This window comes from Morus notabilis, unplaced genomic scaffold, assembly GCF_000414095.1.
Source record: "Morus notabilis unplaced genomic scaffold, ASM41409v2 Scaffold274, whole genome shotgun sequence".
Lineage (NCBI taxonomy): Eukaryota > Viridiplantae > Streptophyta > Magnoliopsida > Rosales > Moraceae > Morus > Morus notabilis.
Genome location: NW_010358785.1, coordinates 72,054 through 99,460, shown reverse-complemented (window position 1 = coordinate 99,460; position 27,407 = coordinate 72,054). Strand labels below are relative to the sequence as shown.

Here is a 27,407-nt window from a genome sequence, read left to right as displayed (position 1 = left end):
TCGAAAAATAATTAATTGAGAATTAATTATTATTATTTAAATAATGTGATTATTTAAATTTGAATTTGAACATATGTAGATTTATCCATTTAAACTTATTTGATAAGTTGTTCAATTTAGAATTCAAATTAATTTAAGTTTGACTTAAATTCAAATTTTAATCTAAATTAAAATTGGACTACTGGATAAAGGATAAAATCTCTTCCTTCCCTATCTGAGATAGGCGCCACACACAGGGATAAAACCTTAGAGTGTGGCCGGCCACCAAGTGGATAAGGGGAAGGAATTTTTTGTTCCCAATTCAAAATTGGAGATAAGGATTTGATTCTATTTTGAAGTTTGACTTCTTCTCTTTAAATATGAGAAAGATAAAAAATTGTAAAGACAATTTTTGACACATTATTCAGCCCTAATTGAGTGTGGCCGAAATTCTCATAGAGGAAAAAGAGAACAAAATATTTTTCTCCAAAAATTCCAAATCGTGCATGCGTTGGTGTTTGTGGAAATTCGAGTGTTTAAGAAACCTATTTTGTCTCATGTGTGCCCACACACACGTCTACGTGGAATCAAGGAATTGACGTGGAAGACTTTGGTATTCTAAACACAAAGCTTGGAGCAAGGACTGTTCGTGGTCAAAGAAATTCAAGTTATCATCCGAGTCGGCTTCCAGGTATTTTTCGGTTGATCCTTGAATGATGTAAATTAATGTGATTAATTTATTCATGCATAAATTAATATAATCTATAGAGTATCTCAAAAGTTTTATGAAAATTTTTATTATACACGATCCGCTGTTTTTCATCCCCACGCTTCCGCACCCAAATTCGATTCGGGAACCAGCAGCGAGAACTTGTGAAGTAACACCTAGCCCATTTTCTAACATCGACATTGTCTTCAAGATACTCAACAGCAGCAGGATACCTATTCTTTAGGTCATTATAAAGCTTGTTGAACTCAGGCAGTATATGCCGCATCGACATTCATGAACTTTGTTACAACGGCATCCTTACCATTTTTCTTGCTTCCCCTAACACGAGATCCTCGGTTAACTTGTGTTTTGATGTTTTATGAAAGGTGACGTGCACAAAATCCATGTTGTGAGTTCTTGTAAACATCGTCGACTGTGTTGATGATGCTTTGATGTCTATCTAAAATGATGAACAACTCCTTGTCGTCGAGTATGAGCTCCTCAAGTTTTGTCATGAACCATTTCCACGATTCATTATTCTCCAAGTCAACCACGGCCTAAGCAAGAGGATACTGATGGTAGTTGTCGTCTTGGGCGGTGGCTATAATCAATGTTCCCTTATATTCAATCTTTAAAAAAGTTCCATCAACTGCAATTACCTTCATCATTGCCTTGAAACCCTTAATAGATGCCCCCAACGCAATGAAAATGTACTTAAACTTTTCATCTCTTTCAACCACCAAATGTGTGACTGTGCCGGGATTTATTACCTTCAGCATGTGCAAATAATTAGGAAGCATACCAAAGCTGAGCTCCGATGCACCCCTAATATCATTTACGGTGATATGTTTGCCCTTCCATGCTTTGAAGTAGCTTATTGTAACACCATGGTTTTCCATCATGTTCATCACTTTAATTGGGGTTGGCGTGTCAATTTGGCTTGGAAACCTTTTCCTTAACATATATGTAACTAACTCTGAAGTCGCTTGTCGGATCTTTTTATCAACCAAACTAGAAGAACAAGTACGGATGTTGTAGTATGTTCGTAGGGAGAAACGATCCAAGTTATTGATCCTCACTGCTCGCAGTGCCCACTTACAATCTGACACTACACATTTTGCGACAAACAATTTCGTTGTCGACTTGACAATGTTATAATCAAAATAAGCTTTCAACGAAGCATTGATCAACAAATTCTTCACCTCAGTCTTGCTCGCAAATTCTTGACCGATTGCAATTCTCATACTGTCATCAAAGCTATAAGACATACAAGTGTCGTCGACAACTAGCGGTTCACAGTGATCCACCTCAACCATATCTAGATACAGAATCTCTTGATCCGGAGTTGGGGCAGATGCTGATGTTTCTCGGCGAGGGTGCTCCTTAAGTGTAGGCTTGTCTATACGATCACCCTCACAACCTGGTGCTGAACCAGCATCATAAAGCTCTGATGCTTCCATGTTAACGTCGAAATACTTGTCTCGAATGATTCCATCATTTTCTTTGTTGCATTCTTCGTTTTCTTCAACTTCGAGTCCCTCTTTCACATTTCCTTCACCACATTCGTCTTTTTTAATGAGCTCCACATGTAGCATGCTTCTACATTGTAATATGGCACAATGGTCACAAAGATAACAAGTGGTGTCAAAATCATCTAAGATTAATTTAGGGCCTGAAGTTGACGATGACAAAGAAATGTAACTTAGTTTCAAATCTGTACTACTTCGACTCACATGACGCCTTTCAAATATGCTTTCAACAACCTTAGAAAATTTCACTTTCAATGGATCATTAAATAATAATATGTTCTTTATTTCCTCATTCTTCGAAACTAATCCATACGATCCATCACTTGTTTTCTTCCACTCTCTATCATATCAAAAATATATGACAATTACAATAATTTCCTATAAAAAGAAATAATACTAATATTATAAAACTTGAAAATGAAATATAATAATGGAAGAAAGCTACAAAATCTAAAAAATTACAGTGAGTATTATATACTCTTCCAGAAAAATTCTAACCGATCAGATCTTTCTTATTGGAAAATCGTTCCGACCGGTTTCAAATTTTTTTACCGGTCACACCGGTAAGAAAAGTCTGACTCATCAGATCGTTCTTACTGGAACTATTGTTCTGACCGGTTTGAAATTTTCTTACCGGTCACACCGGTAAGAACGGTATGCTCGACTTGTCATTGATTTCTTCGATTTTTTAGATTTCACAATTCGAAAGAGGCAACCAAATAACATGAATATTGTTGGTTTTTCAAATAAAACACCTAAGTACGAATACCCAACATTTAAACAACGATTTAAGAAAAAAAAAAAAAAAAAGAGAGAGGATTCGAGACAAATGCTAAGCTTAGAGCTTGTTCTCTTTACTGCCAAAAACAACACCGGAGTGTGAACGAAAATGGATGCAGGTGATGATGGACGTTGGCAGGGGGCGTCTCGAGCGGTGAAGGGCGGCACCGGCGGCTACCTTTGGACGACGCGATTGCCTTTGGATGACGCGGTTGCCTTTAGATGAGAGGAGATTTGTTTTGGAGAGTTTTCTTTTGTGATATTTTAATTATTTATTTTTGTGATAAATGATAAGGGCATTTGAGAAAAGACAAAAGTTTCATTAAAAGAATTAGTTATCTATTTAAAATTTTCACCTTAAGTCTTAATTACTTAAAAGAATGATTAATTTAAGTTTTTTTTAAAAGAGTCGTATTTAATTCTTTTATTATAATTAAAAATATTTATATAAATTACACATATTAATTTTAATTAAAAATTTAAATCGATTAATCGGAAAAGGCGTTAATTTTCCGAAAAAGGCAAACGGAGACTGCAAGGAGCTTGAAACACGAGGAGAAGCTTGAAGTTGAACGCGTCAACTAACGTCTTCACTCATCACTCTTCATCTCTCTCGCCGGAAAAGTTGGGCGCTTTGGCTTCTGTCTCTCTCATGGAGGCCAAACCTTACTCGAGGACTTGCACGGTCCTCGAACCGCTCGCCCATTCCGACTTCTCCGACCACCCTAGCACTCTCACTCCCTTCCGATCCCTCGCTCTCTTCTCCGTCTCCGATTCCCAAACCCTAATTTACCTCGGAACCCAATCTGGAACTCTCCTTTTGCTCTCCACAAACCCTGACAATTTCGATGCTTCGGACTCCAACCTCTCGCTTCTGCGAACCATTTCGGTCGGCGATTCTCCGGTGGAGTCCCTGCAGGTGTTTGGAGGAATCGGGAAGGTTTTGGTGTTGTCTGGAGGGTTTTTGTTCTTGGGGGATTTGATGTTGTCGCAGCCATTGAAGAGATTGAGCTTCTTGAAAGGGGTTACGGTGTTCACGAGGCGGTTGAGAAGTAGCGAAGCGGAGAGTTCGGATTTGTCAGAAAGTGTTGGGAATTCGACTGAGAGTTCTTCGAGTAAGACGAGTCAGAGGTTTTTGCAGAAATTGGGCGGCGGGATCAGGGCGAACGGATTGAAGATTAAGGAGCCAGAGCAGCATCATGAAGGTAGTCATGTTTTTGCTGTTGTTATTGGTAAAAGATTGATTTTGATAGAGATTGTTTTGGGTAGTAATAGTAGAGTGGGTAGAAATGACCAAGTTTCCGATGGTTTAAATGTTTCTTATGTAATTCTTAAAGAAATTCAGTGCGTTGATGGGATTATGTCAATGGTGTGGCTTAATGATTCTGTCATTGTTGGTACGGCTGCTGGGTATAGTTTGATTTCATGTTTAACGGGACAAATCGGCGTGATATTTTCTTTGCCGGATGTATCTCATCCGCCCAGGCTTAAATTGTTGTCTAGAGAATGGAATGTGCTTTTGTTGGTGGACAATGTTGGGGTTATAGTTAATGCACATGGGCAACCTGTTGCTGGGAGCATTGTTTTCCGCCACGGACTGGATTCTATTGGGGAGATATCGTTATATGTTGTGGTTGTAAGGGACGGTAAGATGGATCTATATCATAAGAAATCGGCTACTTGCGTTCAAACGGTTGCTTTTGGTGGCGAAGCTGTCGGGGGTCCTTGCATTGTTGCAGATGGGGAAGATGGAAATAGGAAACTTGTTGTTGTTGCTACTCCCGGCAAGGTTTGTAAGAAAGTCTATTAAACAGTGTGGTTTGTATTTCATTATACTGCATCACATGCACATAACATTAATTTCAGTTACATCTCTGTGCTGTTTGTATTATGATTTATTGATTCTCAAATTATTGCTAAGCGCAAGCTGAATGATGAGTGCCATACATTTATAAAAATTGGATACCTTTAGCAGGAGAAAAAAGCTTGGATACTTTTTATGGATTACTTGCCAGAGTCTCCTTATCATCCCTTTAAGATTTCTTTCTTTTAATGAAGATGGAGGCAAGTTTCTAAAGACAATTATCTTGTGTTTAATGCCTAGGACTTAGTCACAAGTGAGCACGATGAGAGTTTTTTATTTTATTTTATTATTTCATTTCATTTTATGCTGACTATAATGATTATGTTGAATTTTTAATAAGATTATTCGAAACAATCTTTTCATAACTTTTGCAATGCCAAGAAAAGATTTTGATTAATTGTTTGGATACTCAAGTCCTTACCTGCCATTCTAGTATTCTAAAACTTGGTCTAACATGGCAGTGACAATGGTGGTTCTGATGCCACTCCTAGTATTTCGATCATACCTGTTGATTTATGATTTCTTTGGTTTGATTTTTTGAAGAACATGGTTTGTGGGTAGCAAGAAGGAATACTGTGTCTGGGAGACTGTTGATTTGCTTTTTGTCTAATGTGCTAGCAGATAGCTTCAATGAGTGGGTGTGGAAGTAAATGTTACAGAAATTTTACATGAAACGCATGTGTTTGGGTAGAACCTCCATTTCAGAAGAGCTTTTTTTTTTTTTTTTTTTTTTTTTTTTTATGTATTTGAAAAGAAACTGAAGCTTTTCTTAATGAAGTAAAAAGAATATGCCTGGGGCGAGAGGAAGAGAATCCCTTGACAAAATCAAGCCCAGCAAGAAAGAGCAAGAAAGAAAAACTATCAGAGACCAAAATTACAAAATTGACTGTAGAAACGGTGCCCAGCTCCTAACAAAATCCGAGAAATCGGACTTCCAAATTCTTTATCTCTATATACCCATGACGAGACACAATACTTCACTTTATCCCATAACAAAATCATCTTCCCTGCGGTCTTCGAAAATTATGTGATTCCTTTTAAGCCAGATGCTCCAAAAAATAGCTAAGGTAGCTACTCTCCACAAAACTTTGGCCCCTGCAACTGAGACTAGATGGAGGGGAGCTCAAGCAGCTCTGCATAGAACCTAGGCATTGCCCATAAAAACCCAAACTCCTTCAACAGCAAAGACCAAATCTGGTTAGCAAAAGAACAATGTAAAAATAAATGGTTCAATGACTCGCTACTCACATAAAATGCACCAGCCTGGAGAGATTGAAAGATAAGGGCTTCAGCGCGGCATCAAATCACGAGTGTGAAGTTTATTGAGACTTGGAAATTCTGTGCTTTTGTAGACTTGTAATATATCCATCTATCTTTTAGCTCCAAAACTATGAAATCATATGTTTTAGTTGGGCTGTTTATGCACATCTTTGTATTTGTTATTAGCAGTTTTTAAGATATTGCTTTTGTGATTGCAAATTTCTAGGTTATTTGCTATCAGAAATTAACTCCTGAAGAACAAATTAAAGACCTTCTGAGAAAAAAGAACTTCAAGGAAGCCATATCCTTAGCTGAGGAGCTTGAGTGTGAAGGCGAAATGACAAAGGACGTGCTCTCCTTTATACATGCTCAAGCGGGGTTTCTCCTACTCTTTGGCTTGCATTTTGAGGAAGCAGTAAATCATTTTCTGCAGTCTGAGACCATGCAGCCTTCTGAAATATTTCCCTTTGTAATGCGAGATCCAAATAGATGGTCACTACTGGTATATCATTTTATGTCCATAATGCTGCTCTCTCTCTCTCTCTTTCTCTCTCTCTCTCTCTCTCTCCCTTTCTCTCTCTCTCTCTCATTTTCATCGTATTTTTGTTAGATTAAGAGAACCTCTCTTGTCATTTTTCTCTCTTTATCTAAAAGAAGGAAAAGAGAAGGGAAAAAATGTAAAATGGAGATTTTTACATTATCTGTAGGGTCATTTTGAACACTTGAAATGTGTTATCATAACCGTTCAAACCTTATCAAAGTTCTTAGTTGAAGATTAACATAAGGCTGAAATGCACAGCTGATTTAAGGGAACAATGGATCAAAGGGCTTGACTTTCTTTGCTCTTGTTTCTTTATAACTTAGTGCGACTTTTGCAGAATATTTCGTTTGAAATTAGTATGTATTTTATCATCAAAGAAAGGAGGTTTCTTCCTTTGTTATTGATTTTATTATCAATGAAAGGAAGTTTCTTATTAGGGAAAAAAAATAAAGAAAAAAGATGTTTTCCTGGTTCTGGATGAAGACAGGGGAAGGGCGCCTTGTTAATTTGTGAGCGCTCTCTCACTTTCTCTTTTTGGGGGAAGAGTGCCAAATTTCACACATAAGTGTAACATCTCACGAATCTGTATTTGTTTTATTCTTGAATCTTATCTGAGCTGAATAGTTGTACGTTCCGCTCCTCTGTCAGCAGCAAGTAAATACACCAATAGTGCATATATACGCATGCATGCATATATTTATAATTTCCTTGAATACACAGTTTAATATACTAGGCCTTTTTCTAGTAAGTTTATCCGTAAAGCATTAACAAATGAAGTTTTACCCTATGTTTGGTAGGGTGGAAAAGGGAGAGGAAAGAAATTGGATAAGGGAGTTTTTTTGAGTAAATGGAATATTGGATTTCTTATTAGAGGAAATTGGGCAGTTATTAAAGGAGTTTTTAGGGGCTACACTGTTAATCCTATTAACTTTGGAAAGAAAAGAGGAGAAAATATTTGACAAAACAAATAGTGTACCTAATAACTGTTTTCTTACCCTAATCACACCTCATTTTCTTATTTTGTATCAGGGTATGGTGATGAAAGGAGTTTTTCTTCTTTAGAAAAAAAAAAAGAAAAAGCTTAGACATTTTCTTTCCTCTTTTCTTTCTTTTCTTCCAAATAGTACAAAAGAAAAATCCCTGCTTTTTATTTTTTTCACCTTGGTATTTCGCTTCTCTTTCCTATCTTTTTTCCATCCCTCTTACGATTGGTAATTTGCTGACTTATGATGTTCTAGTTTTACTATCATCCTCTAAATTTCTGGTCATAGCACTTAAATTTCCATAAATGTATTATATTTTTTTATGTAAATTGTACTTATATTTATATTTTTAAGGTTCCTAGAAACCGATATTGGGGTTTGCATCCACCCCCTGTACCTCTTGAAGATGTTGTAGATGAAGGGTTAATGGCCATCCAACGGGCTATCTTTCTTAGAAAAGCAGGAGTGGATACGCAAGTTGATGATGATTTCCTTTTAAAGCCCCCAAGTCGAGCTGATTTATTGGAGTCTGCTATCAAGTCGATTATTAGGTCCCTACATTTCTTTTGCTTATTTGATCATCATCATCATCATCATTATAGTTATAATTATTATTATTATTATAATTATAATAATAATAATTATTATTATTATTGTTATTGTTATTGTTATTGTTATTATTATGCTTATTGTTGTTGTTGTTGTTGTTGTTATTGTTATTTTTACTACCGCAGTTCCTTTTCTTTATTTATTGAGATCGGTGGATCAGGGAAATAGGGCCGTCTACTCTTCCAATTTGGTTAATGACTTACGTATTTTCTTTTTCATTTGATTATTATAATAACTTTGTTCTGTGTTGGTCATGACACCTTTCTTTGCGCATGCCTGAACGACATGTTATTCACATGGTCTGTAGGTATTTGGAGGTTTCTCGTGAGAAGGATTTGAATCTGTCAGTTGAGGAGGGAGTTGATACACTACTGATGTACCTCTATAGAGCTTTAAATCGTGTTGATGACATGGAGAAGTTGGCATCTTCTGCAAACTCCTGTATTGTGGTATGTTATTTCCTGCCTTTTGTTTTACCCTGTTGTTTGCCTTCCTTTAATTGGTCTTAGTAGGTATGTACATCTGCAGTCTTTTGCATTTAGACAGGTTTCAACCTGAAATTGGTTGAAATTGGTTACATCTTCAGATCTTCTGTTTTATGGATTTTAAGTTAGAGAACTCATCTTTACATGCATTGAAAACATAAAGGGTAAGACTACGAGCAAATCTGGAATGAATGCGAATTGAAATGTTAGTTCATACTTTTCCTATTAGAGGAAGCAGGGAAAAAAAAAAAAAGAAGAGTTTTCAGAAATTCATCATAAATGTTGTTGACTGGAGAGATCTGGAGATTATTATTGTACCTTGAGAAAGGCTTTAAGATTTCTGAGTTTAGTGAGTCCACTGCAAGGTAATTACACCCAAAAAAAAAAAAAAAAAATGCTTGGTTGTTGATGCAGTCTGTAAAGATTTTATACCTTCACAGTTCTGTTTGTATAGGAATCTAAAGAAATCAGAATTAAAAAGTAAGATTTCTATGGGAGACTTTTTAAAGTAAGATGAACTCTAAAGAATGGGCTATAGTATAATCTTCCTGTATTGTCGAGGTTTGTGATGAAACTATGTTCATTCCACCTGCTAACATCTTTACATTGTCCGTCTCCAGGGCGGAGCTACCTTAGGCCCCCGGAGGGCAGCTGCCCCCCCCCGGGCCCAAGGGCTCCTTTGAAATTTGGCCCGAAAAAATATTTTCTTATATATTTATATATGATTTGCCCCTTCTCAAAGTTTTTAAATTGCATTTTTACAGATTTTGTCTAAAAAGTTGCTATTATCCTTGAAATTTTAACTTTTAAGTTTACTCATATTTTATAATTTATTCAAAATGCTTCAATTATACCTTAAAATTTGACTTTTAAACATACTCATAATTGAAATTAAAATTCCAAATAAAAAAATCAACTCTACTGCTACATAAATTTATAATTTTGTAGATATTGCACTTAAAAAAGTGAATTAAACTCGATTACAATCGTGAGTCATTTAAAAAAAGAAATAAAAAATACAAATATATAGAAGAAGATAATTAAAGAGAAAAAATAGTTGCACTTAGTGTATGTTTGGTAGGAAAGAAAAGTAGAAGGAAGGAAGAAGATGGATGGATTTTGGGAGGGAAAATGAAAATGTATGTTGTTTGGTAGGAGAGAAAAGAGAAAGGAAGAGAAAATTGAGTGGAAAATAATACATGTGGGCTCCACCATTTTTTTTCTTTCCACAAGTGGGCAGAAAATGTGATGGAAAATGGAGACAACTCATTAAAGTGAGCAAAGTTACTAAACTACCATTTTCTCCATCAACATCCAAGCAAAAAATTTAAGGGTATAAAAGTAATTTACGAGTAAGATTTTTTCTTTCCTCCCAATTTAACTTCCAATACCAAACAAGTGAAGGTAAGCTCATTTTCTTTCTATCTTCTCATACCAAACAACATAAAAGAAAATTAATTTCTTTTCCATCATTGCTATTTTCCATCACTTCCATATTTCCTTTCTATCATATTTTCTTTCCTTCCTACCAAACATAGCATTATAGTTTAAGTGCAAAACTTTGACTTTAATCCCGCCCCCCCTGAAAATTTTTTCTTGCTCCGCCACTGTCCATCTCCATCAAAGAATGATAGTAAATGAAAGTATGGGGATTTCATCCAACAGGAGAGGAACATGGATACTGTTAGAAATTATGAGCTAACATAATAACTTTCCAGATTCAGAAATATTTGGTCTATTTTTGGCTGTGGGTCTAGAATGATATAACTTAAAGGCCTCAAACAAAATGCACTTTAAGAGGATGTCAGTAAACTGGGGAATCTTAGTATTCCAGTGCATTGCAAAACAGAGACCATTATCTGGAGCCTGCTTGAAGGGTGACTGTACAACTTACCTGGGCAGTGCAGGAGGAGTTGGAAACTCTGTTAGATGACTCTGGACACTTACGAACACTTGCTTTTCTATATGCAAGTAGAGGAATGAACTCAAAGGCGCTTGCTATTTGGCGCATTCTAGCTAGAAATTATTCTTCTGGTCTATGGAAAGATGCTGCTTTTGAGTGTGATTTTGGGGATACCAGCACCCATATTCTCTCTGGGAAGGAAACTGCTGCAGCTGAGGCATCCAAGATTCTTGAGGAGTCATCTGATGAAGAGCTTGTCCTACAACATCTTGGATGGGTACATTTTCTGAACTTCTTCTTCTTCTATCTCTCTCTTGGCTTGTTCATGTGTCGTTTGAATCAACAAGGAGGTGGTTTAATGATTCACATACTAAAGAGTTAACCGGGTGCTTGTTTTGTCACATTAGATTGCAGATATCAACCAGGTTTTTGCGGTTCAGATTTTAACATCAGAAAAAAGAGCAAAGCAGCTTGCTCCAGGTGGGACATCATTCTCGAAGATTACTCACGAGTCATGACCTCCTCTCTTTTTTTTTTTTTTAATTATTGTTATTGTGTTCATTCTCTTCAACCATACTCTTATCTTTTGGGTGCCTACTGCATTTTTAAGTTCATAATGTCTCAATGGTGGATTTGGCTTTCCACAAATTTTGGTTTCCATCTATTCCTTTTTTTTTTTTTTGGTTAATATCTTGTGAACTTTATAGTTATTGTTCTATATCTTGTATGTGTTGGGCACTAGTTGTCTAATTTTTCCTATGGCACTCAGTTTATTGCACATGTCTCTCTTTTTCTTTTTCTTTTTTTTTTTTTTTAATTTCTTTGTTTTTTGTTGGTTTCGATGGCATTGAGTAATTGTTTAGTTAGTATCCCTTTTTTTTTTCAAAACTTGAAACATATGGAGATAATGGTTTTTTAAAGAAAAAGATGACTTTTAGTCTAGGGCTTTACTAAATCTTGGAACTTTTTTTTTTGTTTTGAAAACTAAATTTGGGATATGTTGGTGACTGGAAAGTATGTCTTTACCCAAAGTTAATAGACTCAAAAAAGGTTTATCTTTTTCAGTATCTTATGTTACTTCCTCCTCTCTTGTCTATAATAGTTGTCTTTGGGACTGTACCATCATGTAGCATGTTGGAGACTTCATCTCAGAGTGTACTTTAGGGTTTGTCCCTATTAGTGTCTTACCCCCTTGATGTATGTGCTGTAAGGTCATCCCTTAGCATTTTTCACCTATAATCCCTTTGAAATGAGCCTTAAGGCATGAGCCTCAAAAAATAATAATGATCTTTCTAGTCTCCCAACTGTTTCTATGGACCTGATTGTTTGCCACTTGCATGACATTCAGCTGAAAATTGATAATATTTGGGTTTTTTTTTTTTTTTTTTTAAAAAAGAAATGGAAAATCATTGGTTTTTTTCAAGATTTTTTTATTATATTTTTTTGGGTATCGTTCTTCATATTTATTTTTTTTATCATAAACTGAGAACCTTTATTGACAAAAATTAATCAATAAAGGTGAGGAAGGTGAGAAATCCTCCAGAAAAGAAAAGGGAAAAAGTCAACAACAAAAAAGACACAGAAAAACTACTCAGACTCCCAAAAAGGAAACAAAATATCCCTTTAACTTAACAAAATTAGGGATAGCGGAAAATGTTCAAACTCTTAATGCTTTTGATACTTATTGCAGATGAAGTTATTGCAGCTATTGATCCATCCAAGATAGAAATATTTCAAAGGTATGTTCATTCCGGATTTATACACATACATGCACAGGTAGGATTTTTGCTAGAGAAAGAAAGTTGTGTTACTTATGTGGCCACAGCTCCTGGAGTTAAGGTCATTGTGCTGTTGCCTTTAGTTGATGTAACAGGACTTTTAATATCAGTCTGTTCATCATGACATTGAATGTGGAGAAGTGACCTTTTGAAACCACATCGTGGTCCTACAAATTTTTCCCAATGATTTGGCCAATGAATGAAACTCTTTATTCCAGGCTCTTCATCTGTGATTGGTTGTCAATCTCGAATCCCCATATGTTAGGTTGTTGGTATTGTAGGGAATAATGACTTGATATTGCATCTCCTTTTTGCGGTAGTTGAATAATTAATGGGATGCTAATCAATATTACTTGAGGCATCAAGGGTTTTGAAATGAATTTAGGGCACGTATACTTATTTGTAATAGATTTTAATCGGAAGGGAAAGGGTTTGGAAAGAAATGAAGAGGAAAAGGGAAGTGGGGAGCATTTGATTCAATTGTATACTTTTCAGGAATTGGAATTGCATTCTTTATTTTGGTACGTAAACAGAACTGGAGGAAAATTTTCTTTCCATTTATGATATGCAGACGCACGTTGCTATGGGGAATGAATATATCATGCTCTTGTGTGAAATAAACAAAGCAGAAAAGTTTTTCTTGTGAGATTTATGGGCATGTGCCTTTTATGGTAGTTTTTCTTTAAAAAAAAAAATCTTTCCTTAAGGATACTTGTAAAGGAAAAAGAAAAAAGGTTACAGTGAAAAATAAAAAAGTTTCTTTCCCATGGGAACCTTCATGGAATGGATTTAGAACTTAGATCTTTATCTTCACCGCAGGTATCTTCAGTGGTTAATTGAAGAGCAAGATTTTAGTGATACTCGATTCCATACCATATACGCTCTTTCACTCGCCAAATCAACTATTGAAGCCTTTGAAGAAGAAACTAATTCTCAAAACCCTGGCACTGGAAAGATAGATGGAAGAGCAACTTCTTCTGATCCTGCAGGAAATTTAATTTATCAAACTTCTGTTCGTGAAAGACTGCAGATGTTTTTACAGTTTTCAGATATGTATGATCCAGAGGAGATTCTTGATTTGATTGAAGGATCGGAGCTGTGGTTGGAAAAGGTTCGCCATAACTCTTTGATAACCTTGTTTAGTGTCTTGAATTATTCTTCTTTTTTTTGCTTTGGCTGATTCAATGTCTTGAGATCCTGGAGACCTCAATATTTTCATCAATCTCTTTCTACTGATTGGGGACCATCAATGATTGCACTACCTAAGGCCGAACTCTTATTTATTGTGAACTGCTAATCACATATTCTTGCTCTACCAAACAGGCTATTCTTTACAGAAAGCTAGGCCAAGAGTCATTGGTGCTTCAAATTTTGGCCTTGTAAGTTTCTGTTACTTACACTTCTATCACAGATTCACAGTAAATCAAATGAACCCTTTATTTGAATTCAAATCTATTGGTCACAGATAAATAGATTCATTTATCCATGATTGGATTGTAATTAATACACTGTTGTCAATATTAATGTGAAATACCACCTTAATATTTTGGTTCTGAGAGAACTATTGATAAATCCAGGTTGTGACAGACGTTTAACTAGTGTTACTTTAATTGTATCCGTGTGCGTATGGATTTATTACTCTTGTATTGCATTTTTAATTGCTAACTTTAGCCTACAAATATTTTAAAATTATTTGGTTTGCTGCATTTTGAAGAGATTTTTTGGTTTGGATAGTGAATCATCTTTCTTAGAATTTGTATCACAAATGGAAATATTTATAGAATTAGCAAGTATATGAAAGTTTTGATCATTAAGTTGATCATCTTGTTGATGTAGGACGTTATAGGGAAATTTTAGAGGATGTGATAGGCGTTTTTGAAAAAGCTATTCTTAGCTTCACCTTGGACCTCAACTGACAAGGAATTCAAGGATATTCGTTTTTCTTTGATTTCTAAATTGGTTGGACGTTATAGGGAGATAATGCATCATCTCTCTTGGAGTTCTCTCTCTCTCTCTTTTTATTTGTTCTTTTTGTCCGGATATCTCATCCTATCAATGAAAAGGTTTTTCTTATCGAGGAAAAAAAAATGTTGTTGATGTAGGACCAAGATAGATTAAAGAAAGATAGAGAATGAAATAGAGAAGAAGACGAAAATTGAGGGAAGAGGAAGCATTTAGAGAGGAGAGAACAATAAAGAGGAAATTTTATGTATTTTAATAATATTCATCAAGGTATTTCTGGGTATAAAAAAAAATATTACATCAAGGTCTGAAGGGAAAGAATAAAAAACACTAGGTCTATTTTATAGATGCATATGACCTAATAATAATCAAAGTCAAATAAATCTAAAATAATCCTAATAGATAAACATGAAATATTTTGAAAATAACTATAAATCCTATATTTATGCTCAATGTAGGTGTAATCTAGGATTAGAATCTCAATTCTCCTGAGGTCATTAAGAGCTTGACTCTGACGAGTGATGGTGTAGATCTCTTGGAGTGATCTGGATCAAGTCGTTGGAACTCCTCTATAGTCATCCAATAAGAAAACAGCGATATCCGCTGGTGGAAGATGTCATGAACTTATATTACAAATTTACAATACCTCATTACGCAATTTAGGTCTACATTTTGTAAAATAGAAGAAAAAGTTAGTTGATTATTACGATGGTACACTTTTTAGATATGTAAAGTTAATTTGCTATTACAAGGGAGAAAGAGCTAAATAGCATTTTTTTTTTTTAATATCTATGGGAAATAGCATATTTACGGTGAGTAATTCATTTACAAATCATATTTACGTTAAATTTACCTTATAAAATTGCTTCCTAAATGAATCATTTACTGTATTTGAAAAGGATTCTAATTGTTAGAGATTAGCTACTTTTTTGTTATTGTCTTGTGTCTTTTTTTTTTTTTTTTGGAGGATAACTTACCCGCCCTTTGTGTACGCAATCATTTCAACCATTAATAAGAGTACCTAGTTTGTGTTTAATTAAAAAAAGAAAAAAACAATTGCTATTGCGTTTCAGGAAGCTGGAACACAGTGAAGCTGCTGAACAATATTGTGCTGAGATTGGGAGACCAGATGCCTATATGCAGTGTGTTTTTCTCTCCTTTCCACACATGCACGCACATGATTATGCAGTCACCACCTACGTGGAGGAAATGAATTTTTAAAATCTGTTGTGATTTTTCAGCATATACATTGTCTATATTTTTTCCCTCACATTCTTATCAGCATGACAATAACCTCAGGTTACTTGATATGTATTTAAATCCACAAGATGGTAAGGAGCCTATGTTTAAGGCTGCTGTTCGCCTCCTCCACAATCATGGAGAATCGTTGGATCCTTTACAGGTGTTGGAGGTATAAGACCTCTCTCTTACCTGTGATGAGGGCTTCTGAAATCATCATCAAATCTCAACAAGACTTTATTTTTATGTTGCAGAGATTGTCCTCAGATATGCCCCTTCAACTTGCCTCTGAAACACTATTAAGAATGTTAAGAGCTCGACTTCATCATTATCGTCAAGGGCAGGTAAATTCTTTCTTTTAGTTAAGTTCACAGAAATGTGATTCTTCCCTAATCAACGCTCCTATTTCCTTGAAGCCAATTTGCTGTAACTGACCTAAATATATTCTTCTGGTTCAAGCTATTTTAGTGTTTTAATTATTTATCGTTGGGTTGCATCATTCACACCTTGACGTTACCTATCTGTTTTTTCCTCTGAAGTGAGCCATGTGTTGATCTCTGTTTCAGATTGTGCATAATCTTTCACGTGCTTTGGACACTGATGCAAGGTTAGCAAGATTGGAGGAAAGATCGAGGCATGTGCAGATCAATGATGAAACTCTTTGTGATTCTTGCCATGCACGCCTAGGAACAAAACTCTTCGCAATGTACCCAGATGATACTGTCGTCTGTTACAAGGTTGGTACTGTTACTATATCATTTAGTTGGAACTTGTGTCTTTCTTTTTCCAGTTAGTTTTTTTATTGTTTTCCTATTTGGATTTCAAATATACAATAGAAGTTTTAGGCTTGTACTAATTTATTTGTCTCCTATGGTTTCCTGAAAGGGTGGACAGGAAAGAAATGCATTTGCATATTTCAAGGATTACTTTCTCCCCCGTCTGCATTGCTGGCCTTGAGTATAGCATTATTTGAAGCTATAAAGATAAATAGTAGTTTGGTACTCTTGAAATCATAGAATAAAAGCAAGGCAGTTTCTGCAAACTACAAGCAATGCTGCCACTGACTTTGTGAATTTCCGGTGTCTCATGTGCTGTCTTTAATGAAAAAAATGGCCGTCAAATATCATTTCATTGTTATGTTGATACTCTTCTCTCTCTTTTTTTTTTCTCCAAATCAAGAATTTGACAACAGCTGTCCTTTCCTATGCAGTGTTTTCGTCGTCAGGGTGACTCCACTTCAGTTACAGGTCGCAACTTTAAACAAGATATCCTGGTAAAACCAGGTTGGCTTGTGACTCGATGAGTCGGACAAAATTGATGTCATAATGGTATTTCAAAGTTGAATTCACGCTGTCTGCCTACAGTCCTGCTAGCTTGGGATCAGGAATTTTCAGATTGTGGAGAGACAAATTTGGAGGACTGAAAACCATCTGAAGCGTAATTCTGAAGCTCTCAAATCAGATTATGCAATATTGAACTCTGTCAAGGGTCTCAATTTGTTGATAGAGGAAGCCATAGCAAGTTTTTTATGCTTACACAGAATTCGCTCTCATTTATTGTGCAGTACTTTTGTTGTCCCGGTAAATTGACGTATGTTGCAGGAATAACTTCAATCAGAGTCGTACAGAAAACAGGTCGTCTTGATACTTAATACCGTTGAGAAAGATGTACATTCAAGGGAGGCTATTTATTTGTGCTGTGTTTATTTATTTGTTTGTTAATTCTATCCTCGGTTCTAAAGTAATTATCTGTATTTTCAACAATTAAGAGTGAACCAATCGTGTATTTGTAATATGCGCTGAAACTCTGATGTCGTTTGGGCTCATGATTAAAAGGTTAGTTTCAAGTTGAAACTTTCAGTTTTCTGGCATACTATTGAATAAATAAGCCTTCAAATGGTAAGCATCCCGTCTGGTGCGGCATTGTCTTCTGTTGTCGCTAGTGAGTTCAATCCACAACAGGTCACATTTAAGGTATTTCAATGGAGATGTCGGACAAAATTTATCGACATCAAGTGGTATGCCGAAGTTGGTGGATTAGAAAGCTATTAGACTCACATTCTTGCTTTCTAGTCGTGCATTGTCTTTTTATAAAACGTGCATACGGCATGTGAATTAGAGTACTTTTCTGAAAAATTGAAATATTATGACTCCCAGATATTTTTTGGTTCCTTGTATGCTTGTATTATTGTTATATAGTTGGACTTGGATTTGCTTGTCAACATAACTATGCTGTTTAGTTAGAGAGATTATTCAATAACGAGTATGAGATGCTAGTCTAATAGCCAATAGTGCCCTTGTGGACCACCAAAGTCGTAGCGTAGTAGTGTTGGGTTTACTCCCAAGTGGTGTGGTAGAGGTAAACTATTTAAGAGTTATGAAAACGTTTTGAGACTTTTTTACCACGACTAGTTTAATGTTCATCAGCTCTTGGTAAAGGTTAAGTCTATCCGTTTCGATTCTTAATATAAGTAGTTATAGCTGAATGTAAATATTATTTTTTAGCTTGTGTGGCCCCTATCTTCGCGTACTTAAGAGGTAGCTAAGCCGGTTGTTGATTATGCCCAAACGTGTCAAAAATAAAGCGGTCGCGATAGCACAGTTAGGGCGGTCGTATCCACAAGGAGGAGACAAATTGAACAAGAAACAATTAACAAATAAAAACGTTATGAGATAAATAATAAAATAAAAATAAAATAAAATGAAATTTTTGTTGAGAAGTTTAAGCGTAAGAGGAGTAAATGAGAAAACTATATAATTAAAACCGGTAAGGCGTCGAGATTTCCCTATATGCTTGGTTCACCCGAATGGATTTTGATTTTTGAGATTACTCAATTGAAAGTTTCACATCTCAAACTAACAATCGGAAAATAAATATATGAATAACATGTGAATTAAAATGTATTTGAGTGAGTAAAATATTTACGTTAAGAATTAGGAAAAATTATCTTACAAGAAATCTAAAAGTGACAACATACCTCGAGGTAATATTGCAATAGAAGACTATTCATAAAACAGTACTATTGATATAATTATATTGAACAACAATTGCATAAAAAGAGCATAACTAAATTTATATAAAAGTTGACGACAAAATATATCAATTTGAGAAATTAGACAAAGATAGAAGAAAATTAATCACTTAAATGTATAAAACTTTGGAGAATAAATAGAGAATCAAAATCCACTCAAGATCACTTCACATATAGGTTCCTCTCTAACCTCGTCAAAGAACTTTAGCCTAACTTACACATAATTTCTACAAAATTCTAAAGAGAAAACTAAAAACGTTTTCCTATTTAAGTGGATTTTCTACAGAGTTGTTGGGCCATACCAAAAGTTACAATCAACAACAAAAATAATAAAGAAAATAAAACTAAAAACGTTTTCATATTTAATTGAAATTTAAAAGGCTTTATTTGGTGAGTTAAAGCTGATAAAGTAGAGGAAGAAAACCAGTAGAAATGATTTGGAATGGAAGAAAAATCCCAAGTGTATGGACATGTGTCACTGAACGGAAGGGGAGTAGATGAAAAGCTATGTGCAGCGGGACCCTTGGGTTTCTTGGGGTTTAGAGATGCAACAATGGGCCCAGGCCCATCCTGACACAGTGACTGGACAGGCCGGCACGGCCCGTCACTGTTTAAGGCACGGCCCAGCCCATAAATATTGTTGGGCTGCGCTGGGCCAACATATATTGGCCCATGGGCGGGCCCGGCACGGCCCATGAAAAATCATGGGCCATGCCGGACTTGAGCCGGGCTGGGCCGGCCCGTCTAGGCCCATAATGGGCCGGCCCAGCTGAGCCCATCTAGGCCCGTAATATTTTCATGTTTTTTTTCTTTTTTCAGTAATTTTGTAAACATCTTATGTATAATTATCCTAATTGTATTCTTCTTTCCTTACCAATGTTTTGTCCTACTGGGTTATCCTTATAAAGGTTTTTATTTAATGAGGTAATCGTAAATAAAATAGTCATTTTCATATTTCCATTGACTATTCAACCTTATATATTTGTTAACTTATTTAAAAATTCAAGAATAAAAAAAATTAAAAATTGCATGTTTAGATGGGCTAGCCCATCTAAACCCATGATGGGTCAAGATGGGTCTTGAGTGGGCCAGTCCATTCAAGGCTCATTGTGACGACCCTCCTATGAGGCCGTCACCGTAACTAAAGTTAACTTGTACTTACTGGGATTTCTTAAAATTTGCGGAACATTTTTTTTAAATGTTACTTAGAATGCTGCAGCATTTTAAAATGTTGTAGCATTCTTTTTTAAAATATTGTAGGAGCTGTAACATTCTTTTAAAAAAAAAAAAAAACTTACTAATACGACATATGTTATGAATTGTTGTCTTGATCAAATATTCAAATGTTAACATATCTGTTTATCAAAGCATATGGATATATATATATATATATATATATATATATATATCTATATATATATATATATATCTATATATATACTTACTCCGTAAGTTTGCTTACTAACAATCATAATCCACAAAATCATTTCACATATAGTTTTTGAATCATAATTAGCAAAACTATTTATAACGTAAAACAGATTACGGAAATATTTGCGAGCGGTATCCATTCCCATCTCTACCATTCGTCCGCCGCTCGCCATTGCCTTTCAAAAATTGCTGATAGGTTTCTTACCTACAGCATGAACATATCTGATTGAGCTTTCGCTCAGCAAGTAGGAACTGTCTCTCGCAAAATAACTACAAGTACACATGAATAAATATGCATGAGCTGATTATGCTTAATTATGATGTCTTATCATAGTCTTATTATCTTATCTTATCTTTCTTACTGATGGGCCCGAGTGCTCGTACCACTTGCGCGATCATCGAGACGTTAGGGTTTGCAAGGTCCCCAACGACACCGTGATTTAAATTGAAATGAGTGCCTCCCTTGTGGAGGACCCTTTTTTTGTTCCTTTATCTCCCTTACGGAGTCTGATTATCTCCCTTACAGAGTCTGATTACCTCCCTCGCGGAGGCTGGTACGGCACTCAACTGAGTTTCTTCTTATAAGTTCCTCTTGACTTATTAAGGTGTATGCAATATGACATAGCATAGCATACTATAACATGGAATGTACTCAAACACATATAATTCATGTGCACTGCTTAAGTGTATGCAATATGATCTAGCATAGCATACGTAACATTAAATTAACTCAAACACATATAATTCATGTGCACTGCTTATGTGTATGCAGCATGACATAGCATCGCATACAATACTTAAAGCATAAACATGCATATATAACATGTGTAACTTTTTCTTTAAAATATATTCATACTGTACGAGATTCCTACTTACCTGATTTACAGAGCTGGAATCCACTTTTTGCCAAACAGCCTATTCTCTTACTTGCTTACTTCTGAAAATGAACACTCATTGAGAGTGTAAGATTATATGTCGTTTGCTATTCTATTTTAGCAGCTTATGAAGGAAATCTAGCCATTTACTTAAGGCATGTATTCCTTTCCTTTACTGAAGGATAATTTACTATAAGGATCAATTTATTAAATCCTCAAAATCTTATTTTCCTTAATTGCCATTAACATACTTATGTCTAGATTGAAAATCAATTACCCAATCTAGTAACTTATTCTCCATAATTTTTCTCATTAGACTTATTATGATGTTAAGGCCCAATTCGGCCTTAAAACTTATTCATGGCATTCTAACCCTTAGGCCGCTGAAATTTAAACTCATATGTGTCTCTTGAATTAATGCGGGCGTTGGACCCACATCCAATCTTTGTAATTCTGAGGAACTAACGTATTGGGCTTGTAAGTGCCCGTCAGGATGTTTTGCTCGAAAACTATTAAGCTTTTTAAAAAAACTATCATTCGATTTTTATGAAACCGATTACTCACTTATTTAGTTTCAAGCACTAAAATCCCATTATCAAATCTCTTTTCGAATACCAACTTTTGAAACTATTCCACCAGTCATTTTATGGTTAATTTGTAAACCACCGTGAAACTATGTTATAGAAATTCTTTTTTTAAATCTTTCTTCATGGCTATTTCTCGTTCAAGTGGGGTCTAAAATCATAGTATTTTACTGAAATCACATCTCGGGATCTTTGATGACCTTTTGTTAAAAACTAACATTGTGTTAGTTTTGTTTAGTTAAAACTGTGCAGTTTCTGAAATCTGTGTTTTTCTACATCTTAGGTTTGGATTTTGAAAATCTGTTCTTCACAAAAATTCTTCTTCTCGTCAAGATCAAAAATTGTCATTTTTAGAGAAAACTGAAATTCAGCTTCTAAAGGCCTCGTTTGGCTGAAAATAGTGACTGCAGTCTTTTCCTGAAACTGTGTTGGACAGCCTGTCCCGTTTTTGCAAAATGGCTTAAAACTTGCGTTTAGAGTTAAACTTGGGTTTTGTCACAGTTACAGAAAAATGTTCAAAACATTGAGAACCATAAGTTCAAGCATTGAAATACTAAAAAATCTCGCTCTAGGGTCCTCATTTTCACGTTCAAAGTAACCGAAAAATTTTTCCTCCAACCCAAAATAAGCAAACTTTAACCAAGTATAAACATACTACATAATGCTTAATCAAACTAACCTCAAAACTCACAAAACTAACTTAAAACTCACACACCCTTATTACAACTTATTTCCTTGAGAATCACAAATTACATCAATCGATTCTCAAACTTAAACTTTGCTAGAAAGGAAAATAGAGAGAAAAGTTTCAGAGTTCATACCCTTAAGGAAAGAAAATCCTTGGTTAAACTCCTCCTAGAACACTTTGATTCTCCTTCTTGATCTTAAGCTAGTATTTGTATTTAAGGGAGTGGAAGAAAAATTAAAGAGAGAGCATAAGAGAGAGAGTTAGGGCCGGTTTTTGTTTGTAGGAAAATGAGAGAAGAATGAGCAAATGAGAGAAAAAGGGTGCTTACACCAATGAGCTAGTATTTATAGCCCTTTGCTCAATCCCCTCTTAGCTTTTAATGAAGCCTTTGTGTCCAACTTAATTAATCAAAACTTTGCTTAAAACACCCTAAGCTTGGCCGGTTTGGATGCTTCAAGGGAGAAGTAAGGTAAGCTTTCTTGTCAAATAGTTGATTTGATTCAACTCATCATGAAGTCTTTTAGCACATTCAACTAACCAAAATTTTTGGCTTAAAACCCCTTAACATGGCCGGCCAAGTGAAGGGAATGGGAGAAAATTTGTTATCATGATTACTCTTCACTTACCCCTATCAAATCACATATGTCATGATTTCTTTTCACTAACTCCCATCAAATCACATATGTCATGATTTATCTTCACTTACCCCCATCAAATCACATATGTCATCCTAACAAATCCTAACCTACCCCTTGTACTTTTGTCTCATCTCTTAAGTTTTCCTTGAATCAGATAAAATTATACTGACTGTAAGGAAGTACTTAGCCGACAGGAAATTCTAGTTTCTGACGGTTCATTTTCTACTTCTTGTTTACAGTTAAATGCTAAATCCTCGACTACTTTGATATCACATTAAATTCTTACTCGCGTAATATCTTGAACTGTTTCAAGTCTTGAAATTAATTCTAGACTGAACAAATTCTAAATTTAACTTTTCTGCATTATATTCCGGGAATGACATTGTTTCTGACGGTGTCAACTCCCGAGCTTACATTGTACCCTTCTACTATAGGTATTTATCTTGTGACTTTAACCTAACTGTCTGGCAATTAAGGATTTTCTCTTCTTCAAAGCGTTTTTTTATACGCTGCTAACATCATACTGTGCTTGGAGATTCTTGGAATTAAGATTCTCAAACTACATATGTACTGAAAATTCTTCCGCCTTAAAGTACGGTGAGAATTTATCGATCGTATTTACTTGATCGTAAAACATGACCTTAGCATGAAATCTGCTACAGAATTTAAGAATATAGATGTTAATTCCATAAATCCTTCAGTCAGAAAATATAACATAGTATTTTCTAGAAAAATCCTTGGCTTAAATACATAAATTGTATTATTCAAAGTTTGAGATTTTCTCAGTCATTACACTCATGGCATGGCCTATCCTGGTCGGCGTAAAATTGGTCTGTGGTGTAGGTTGGGCCGAGATCATTCTTATACGGGCCGGCCCACGATATTCATGGGCTGGATCGGCCCAGCTCGCTGCCCGCATGGGCGTAGGGAGAACGGGCCGGGCTGGCCCGTTCTTGCATCTCTATTGGGGTTGTCTTGCGCACATGGTCTGGACTCGGCAAGGAGAACTTTCACACGAGGAAAGCAAATTGTGGCTTGACTTGGGCTACTAGTTTCTTGGGCTAAATTGAACTCTTTTCCTTTCTGTGCTTTATTAAAAGTTGGGCTTTGCTAGCTTTGTGGCCCAGTTGTGTTTGAGGCTGACTTTTGCACCTACAGACGTGTGGAGGTGCAATGGTCCAAGAACCCACGTGCATGTGTAGATTTGTCAAAGAAAATTGAGATTGGCTTAGCACCCCTGGAGCTTAAGTTGCTTTCTTTGCTTTGTATTATTATGTCTTATTTCCCTACAAAACGAAATAAAATAAATTAAAATTAAATACTTTCATATAAAATTAATTTTATAAAAATATTTAATTAAAACTTAATTTATTTAACAATTATGAACAAATTAAGTGCATTTTCATGCATTTATCAGTTGTCATTTCCTACACTTGATACAGTTGCAAGCTCTTCAAGATCTTGCTTAATGCTTTGAAGTTTGTTCTCATTGTCCAACACGAACCTTGGTGTTACAATCTAATGAATCACCTTAAAGCATTTTAAAACTTAATGGTAGTTGATTCTGAATATTCGACCTCTAGCACTCATTTCTAGAAGAATGGGTCTGAGGAAACTTGTCACACGGCTCATACGGCTGTGATTGCGGATGTATTGAAAGTGTAACGAGTGATAAGGATGCAAACTACGGTGCCATAAAGTTTACGTGGAAAAGCCGAAAACTAACCTTGCACGCAACTGCTTTTTGAAGGGCAAAAAATTTTGAATTATCAAAATAATATAATACAATAATTATAAAAATAAATAAATAAATAAAAACAATAGCCATAGTTCTTTTCTTTTTTTCTTTTTCAAAATTTGAATTAAAATATAATACAATAATCCTTTATTTTTGTTTATTTATTGATTTTTTTTTTCTTTCAAATAAACTAAGGTGACGTTTCTTTTAATGAAATGGAATAGGAATAGGTTGAATATTGGAATTAATATTAGCATACAATTATTATGTTTGGTTTCTCATTGGAATAGAATGAAATAGTATTTGGCATGGCTAAAATATCCCTCCATTTAATAATTAATAATGCTTTAAAACTAAGTTCAAATATTTTCTAAAGTTAATATTTAAAGTTATTTAATAATTTGATATATGCCTAATATTCAAATAATTTTAACTTCGATATATGATTAATTACTCAAATAATAAAATAAATGGAAGATATATAAAATACTTAAAAGCATCAATATCATTCTAACATAAAAAATTTATGACCATTCCATTAGTTCACTTTAAGAATTGTTATTCAACTATTTAGGGACAATTTGGTACTGTGTTGTTGAAAATTTTTGTTGTTGTTGTGTCGTTTGTTATAGTTGTTTAGACCATAAGTATATAAGTATTTAGTAAATATTTTTACAAAATTGTTGTGAATATCATAAACAAAAATTTAGGTGTTTGGTAACTATGTTTAAAATTATTGTGAAGACGTATAATGACGAAAAAGCACATATTTTAGCACGTATTTATAGTTAGTTTTATTTCTATTTTTATGGTCAATATTAAAAATATCAAAAAAACAATTTTAACTTTATTAATTAAAATATTTCTTAAAAATAAGTTATTTATTGATGGAAAAAATTATTCACCTACTAAATTTCTTATTTATTGTTGTTGTTTTAACATCTTCATAATTATTACAAAAATTGATTTAAATTTAATATAGTATACTTGTTAAAGAACTTTAATTTTTAAATAGTTATTTAAAAATATATGTTCTTTAATTTGGTATGGGAAAAGTCAAATAGATAGATTGAGAATTAAGTTTTATTATTAAAGTTATCTTAGTAAATTTGGACAATGGCAGCACAAGCTGATGTGCAAAAGCAATCTTGACATGCTTCTCAAATTATGTTGTTTGACAACAGTTTCTAGAAGTATTATTGGACGAAAGTAGGATTTACCAAACATTCTAACATGCTGTAGCCTTTTAAAAAAAAAAAAACTAAAAGCATTCTTTAAAAGCAATACCAAATGAGTCCTTAATGGAAAAGCCATTGCATAAGAATAGTGATTACTAAATCTTTTTGTTCAATCAAACATAGAATGATTGGATTAATTTTAGTAATTGTCATTTTATTCCATGATCAATCTATCAAACCAATCATACTCTAAGCTTATAATAGAGTACTTATTTCTTAACACACACACGAGATAAGAATTCAGTTATAAACTTATATAATCGTACAGAAGATTTTTTTTTATTTACTTGAGGTTTTTCAGTTTGAAATATGAGTATTCTTAAGAGTTACAATTTGGAGTGTGGAGGAAAATTTTTTTAAACAACTTTTAAAACCTAGCTTTACCCAAATTTCACAAATAACTCTTGAGTTTTACCCAAAGTTCATTTAGATTCCTAGTTTCAAAAACCTCTCAAATAAATCTATTAGGGCTCGTTTGGTTCAACGATTCGAATTGTTGATTTGGTTTGAGTTGTGGTGAATTGAATTGTGCTTTGAACCAATATTTGGATATGTAAATAAATTGTAATTTGAATTGGGAATAAAATCCGAACCGTGTTTGAATAAAGTATTAAAAACTGTCATTCGAGTTGAGATGTGACTTTATGTAAGAGTTTTTTTATTGTAGTAAAAAAGTTAGATATGACTGTTTCTTAGAGCTTTTTACTGCAGCAAAACTCGAATCGGTGAAATGAACGGGGCCTATAATAAATCTTATCAAATCTCATTGTAAATGACATCTAAAAATATGCAATATGAATGGGGATTTATTCCTCTCTTCATTATGAACACATTAAAAAAATAATCTCAATCGGAATTAAAACGAAAAAGTTATGACCTTATTAAATAAAATCAAAATTGTTTTCACTGTAGAAAACAATTAGGCTCATGTTTGTTTCAACAACTCAAACTGTTGTTTAGGATTCAAACCTTAGTTCAGTATTCAAATTAGTGTTTGGGAGATGAAAATTCAAGGACAATTCAAATCATTAACAATGATTCAAGGACAACTCAAATTGTTGACTTTAGAATTTACTTCCCCTCTTAAATTCTAACAATCCGAATTGTTGTTAACAATCCAATAGTTCCAGATTCTACTTTTTATCTCTTTTCAATTCAATCTTAAAAATATCATAACTTCTTCGGTTTAATTCCGATTGAGATGATTTTTTAATGTGTTCATAGTGAAGAGAGGAACAAATCATTACCCATATTGCATATTTTTTAATGTCATTTTTAATGAGGTTTTATAAGATTTGTTACAAAACTCTAACGACAGTTTTCAACACTTTATCCAAACAAAATTTGGATTTTATTACCAATTCAAATTACAATTTATTTGTGTATCCAAACAATAATTTAAATCACTACAATTCAAATTCTACAATTCTAACTAAGAAGGTTCAAATCTCCATAATGTTAATTGTTGAACCAAACAAGCTCTAGGATTGTTAGAACCCTAAACAACCGTTCAGATTGTTAAAACAAACAGAGGTTTAGAGGACGTTTGATTTATATATTCAT

The 27,407-nt window shown here is 34.4% G+C and overlaps 2 protein-coding genes across 2 annotated transcripts; one reads left to right on the top strand and one right to left on the bottom strand.

Annotated features, from left to right (window-relative positions):
• Positions 1 to 1,245: 1,245 nt before the first annotated feature.
• LOC112090682 lies at positions 1,246 to 2,283 on the bottom strand. The gene has a single exon (XM_024162593.1). It carries the CDS (start codon positions 2,281 to 2,283, stop codon positions 1,246 to 1,248), a length of 1,038 nt encoding a protein of 345 aa, XP_024018361.1.
• Positions 2,284 to 3,525: 1,242 nt separating this feature from the next.
• On the top strand, positions 3,526 to 17,697 carry LOC21402257 (transforming growth factor-beta receptor-associated protein 1). The gene is made up of 14 exons (XM_024162574.1): positions 3,526 to 4,786; positions 6,348 to 6,623; positions 8,000 to 8,196; positions 8,562 to 8,703; positions 10,647 to 10,919; positions 11,050 to 11,122; positions 12,333 to 12,381; positions 13,240 to 13,531; positions 13,744 to 13,799; positions 15,456 to 15,524; positions 15,682 to 15,793; positions 15,876 to 15,965; positions 16,188 to 16,358; positions 16,832 to 17,697. The coding sequence occupies exons 1-14, from the start codon at positions 3,650 to 3,652 to the stop codon at positions 16,922 to 16,924; spliced, it is 3,030 nt and encodes a 1,009-aa protein (XP_024018342.1). The 5' UTR covers positions 3,526 to 3,649; the 3' UTR covers positions 16,925 to 17,697.
• The last annotated feature ends 9,710 nt before the right edge of the window (positions 17,698 to 27,407 follow it).

Bases quoted from the DNA above. Each gene is read 5' to 3' on its own strand.
- LOC112090682 (XM_024162593.1), bottom strand. From the start codon at position 2,283: ATGCTACATGTGGAGCTCATTAAAAAAGACGAATGTGGTGAAGGAAAT.
- LOC21402257 (XM_024162574.1), top strand. From the start codon at position 3,650: ATGGAGGCCAAACCTTACTCGAGGACTTGCACGGTCCTCGAACCGCTC. The intron at 15,525-15,681 runs GTGTGTTTTTCT...CAATAACCTCAG, and splicing joins AGACCAGATGCCTATATGCA to GTTACTTGATATGTATTTAA. The intron at 15,794-15,875 runs GTATAAGACCTC...TTTATGTTGCAG, and splicing joins ATCCTTTACAGGTGTTGGAG to AGATTGTCCTCAGATATGCC.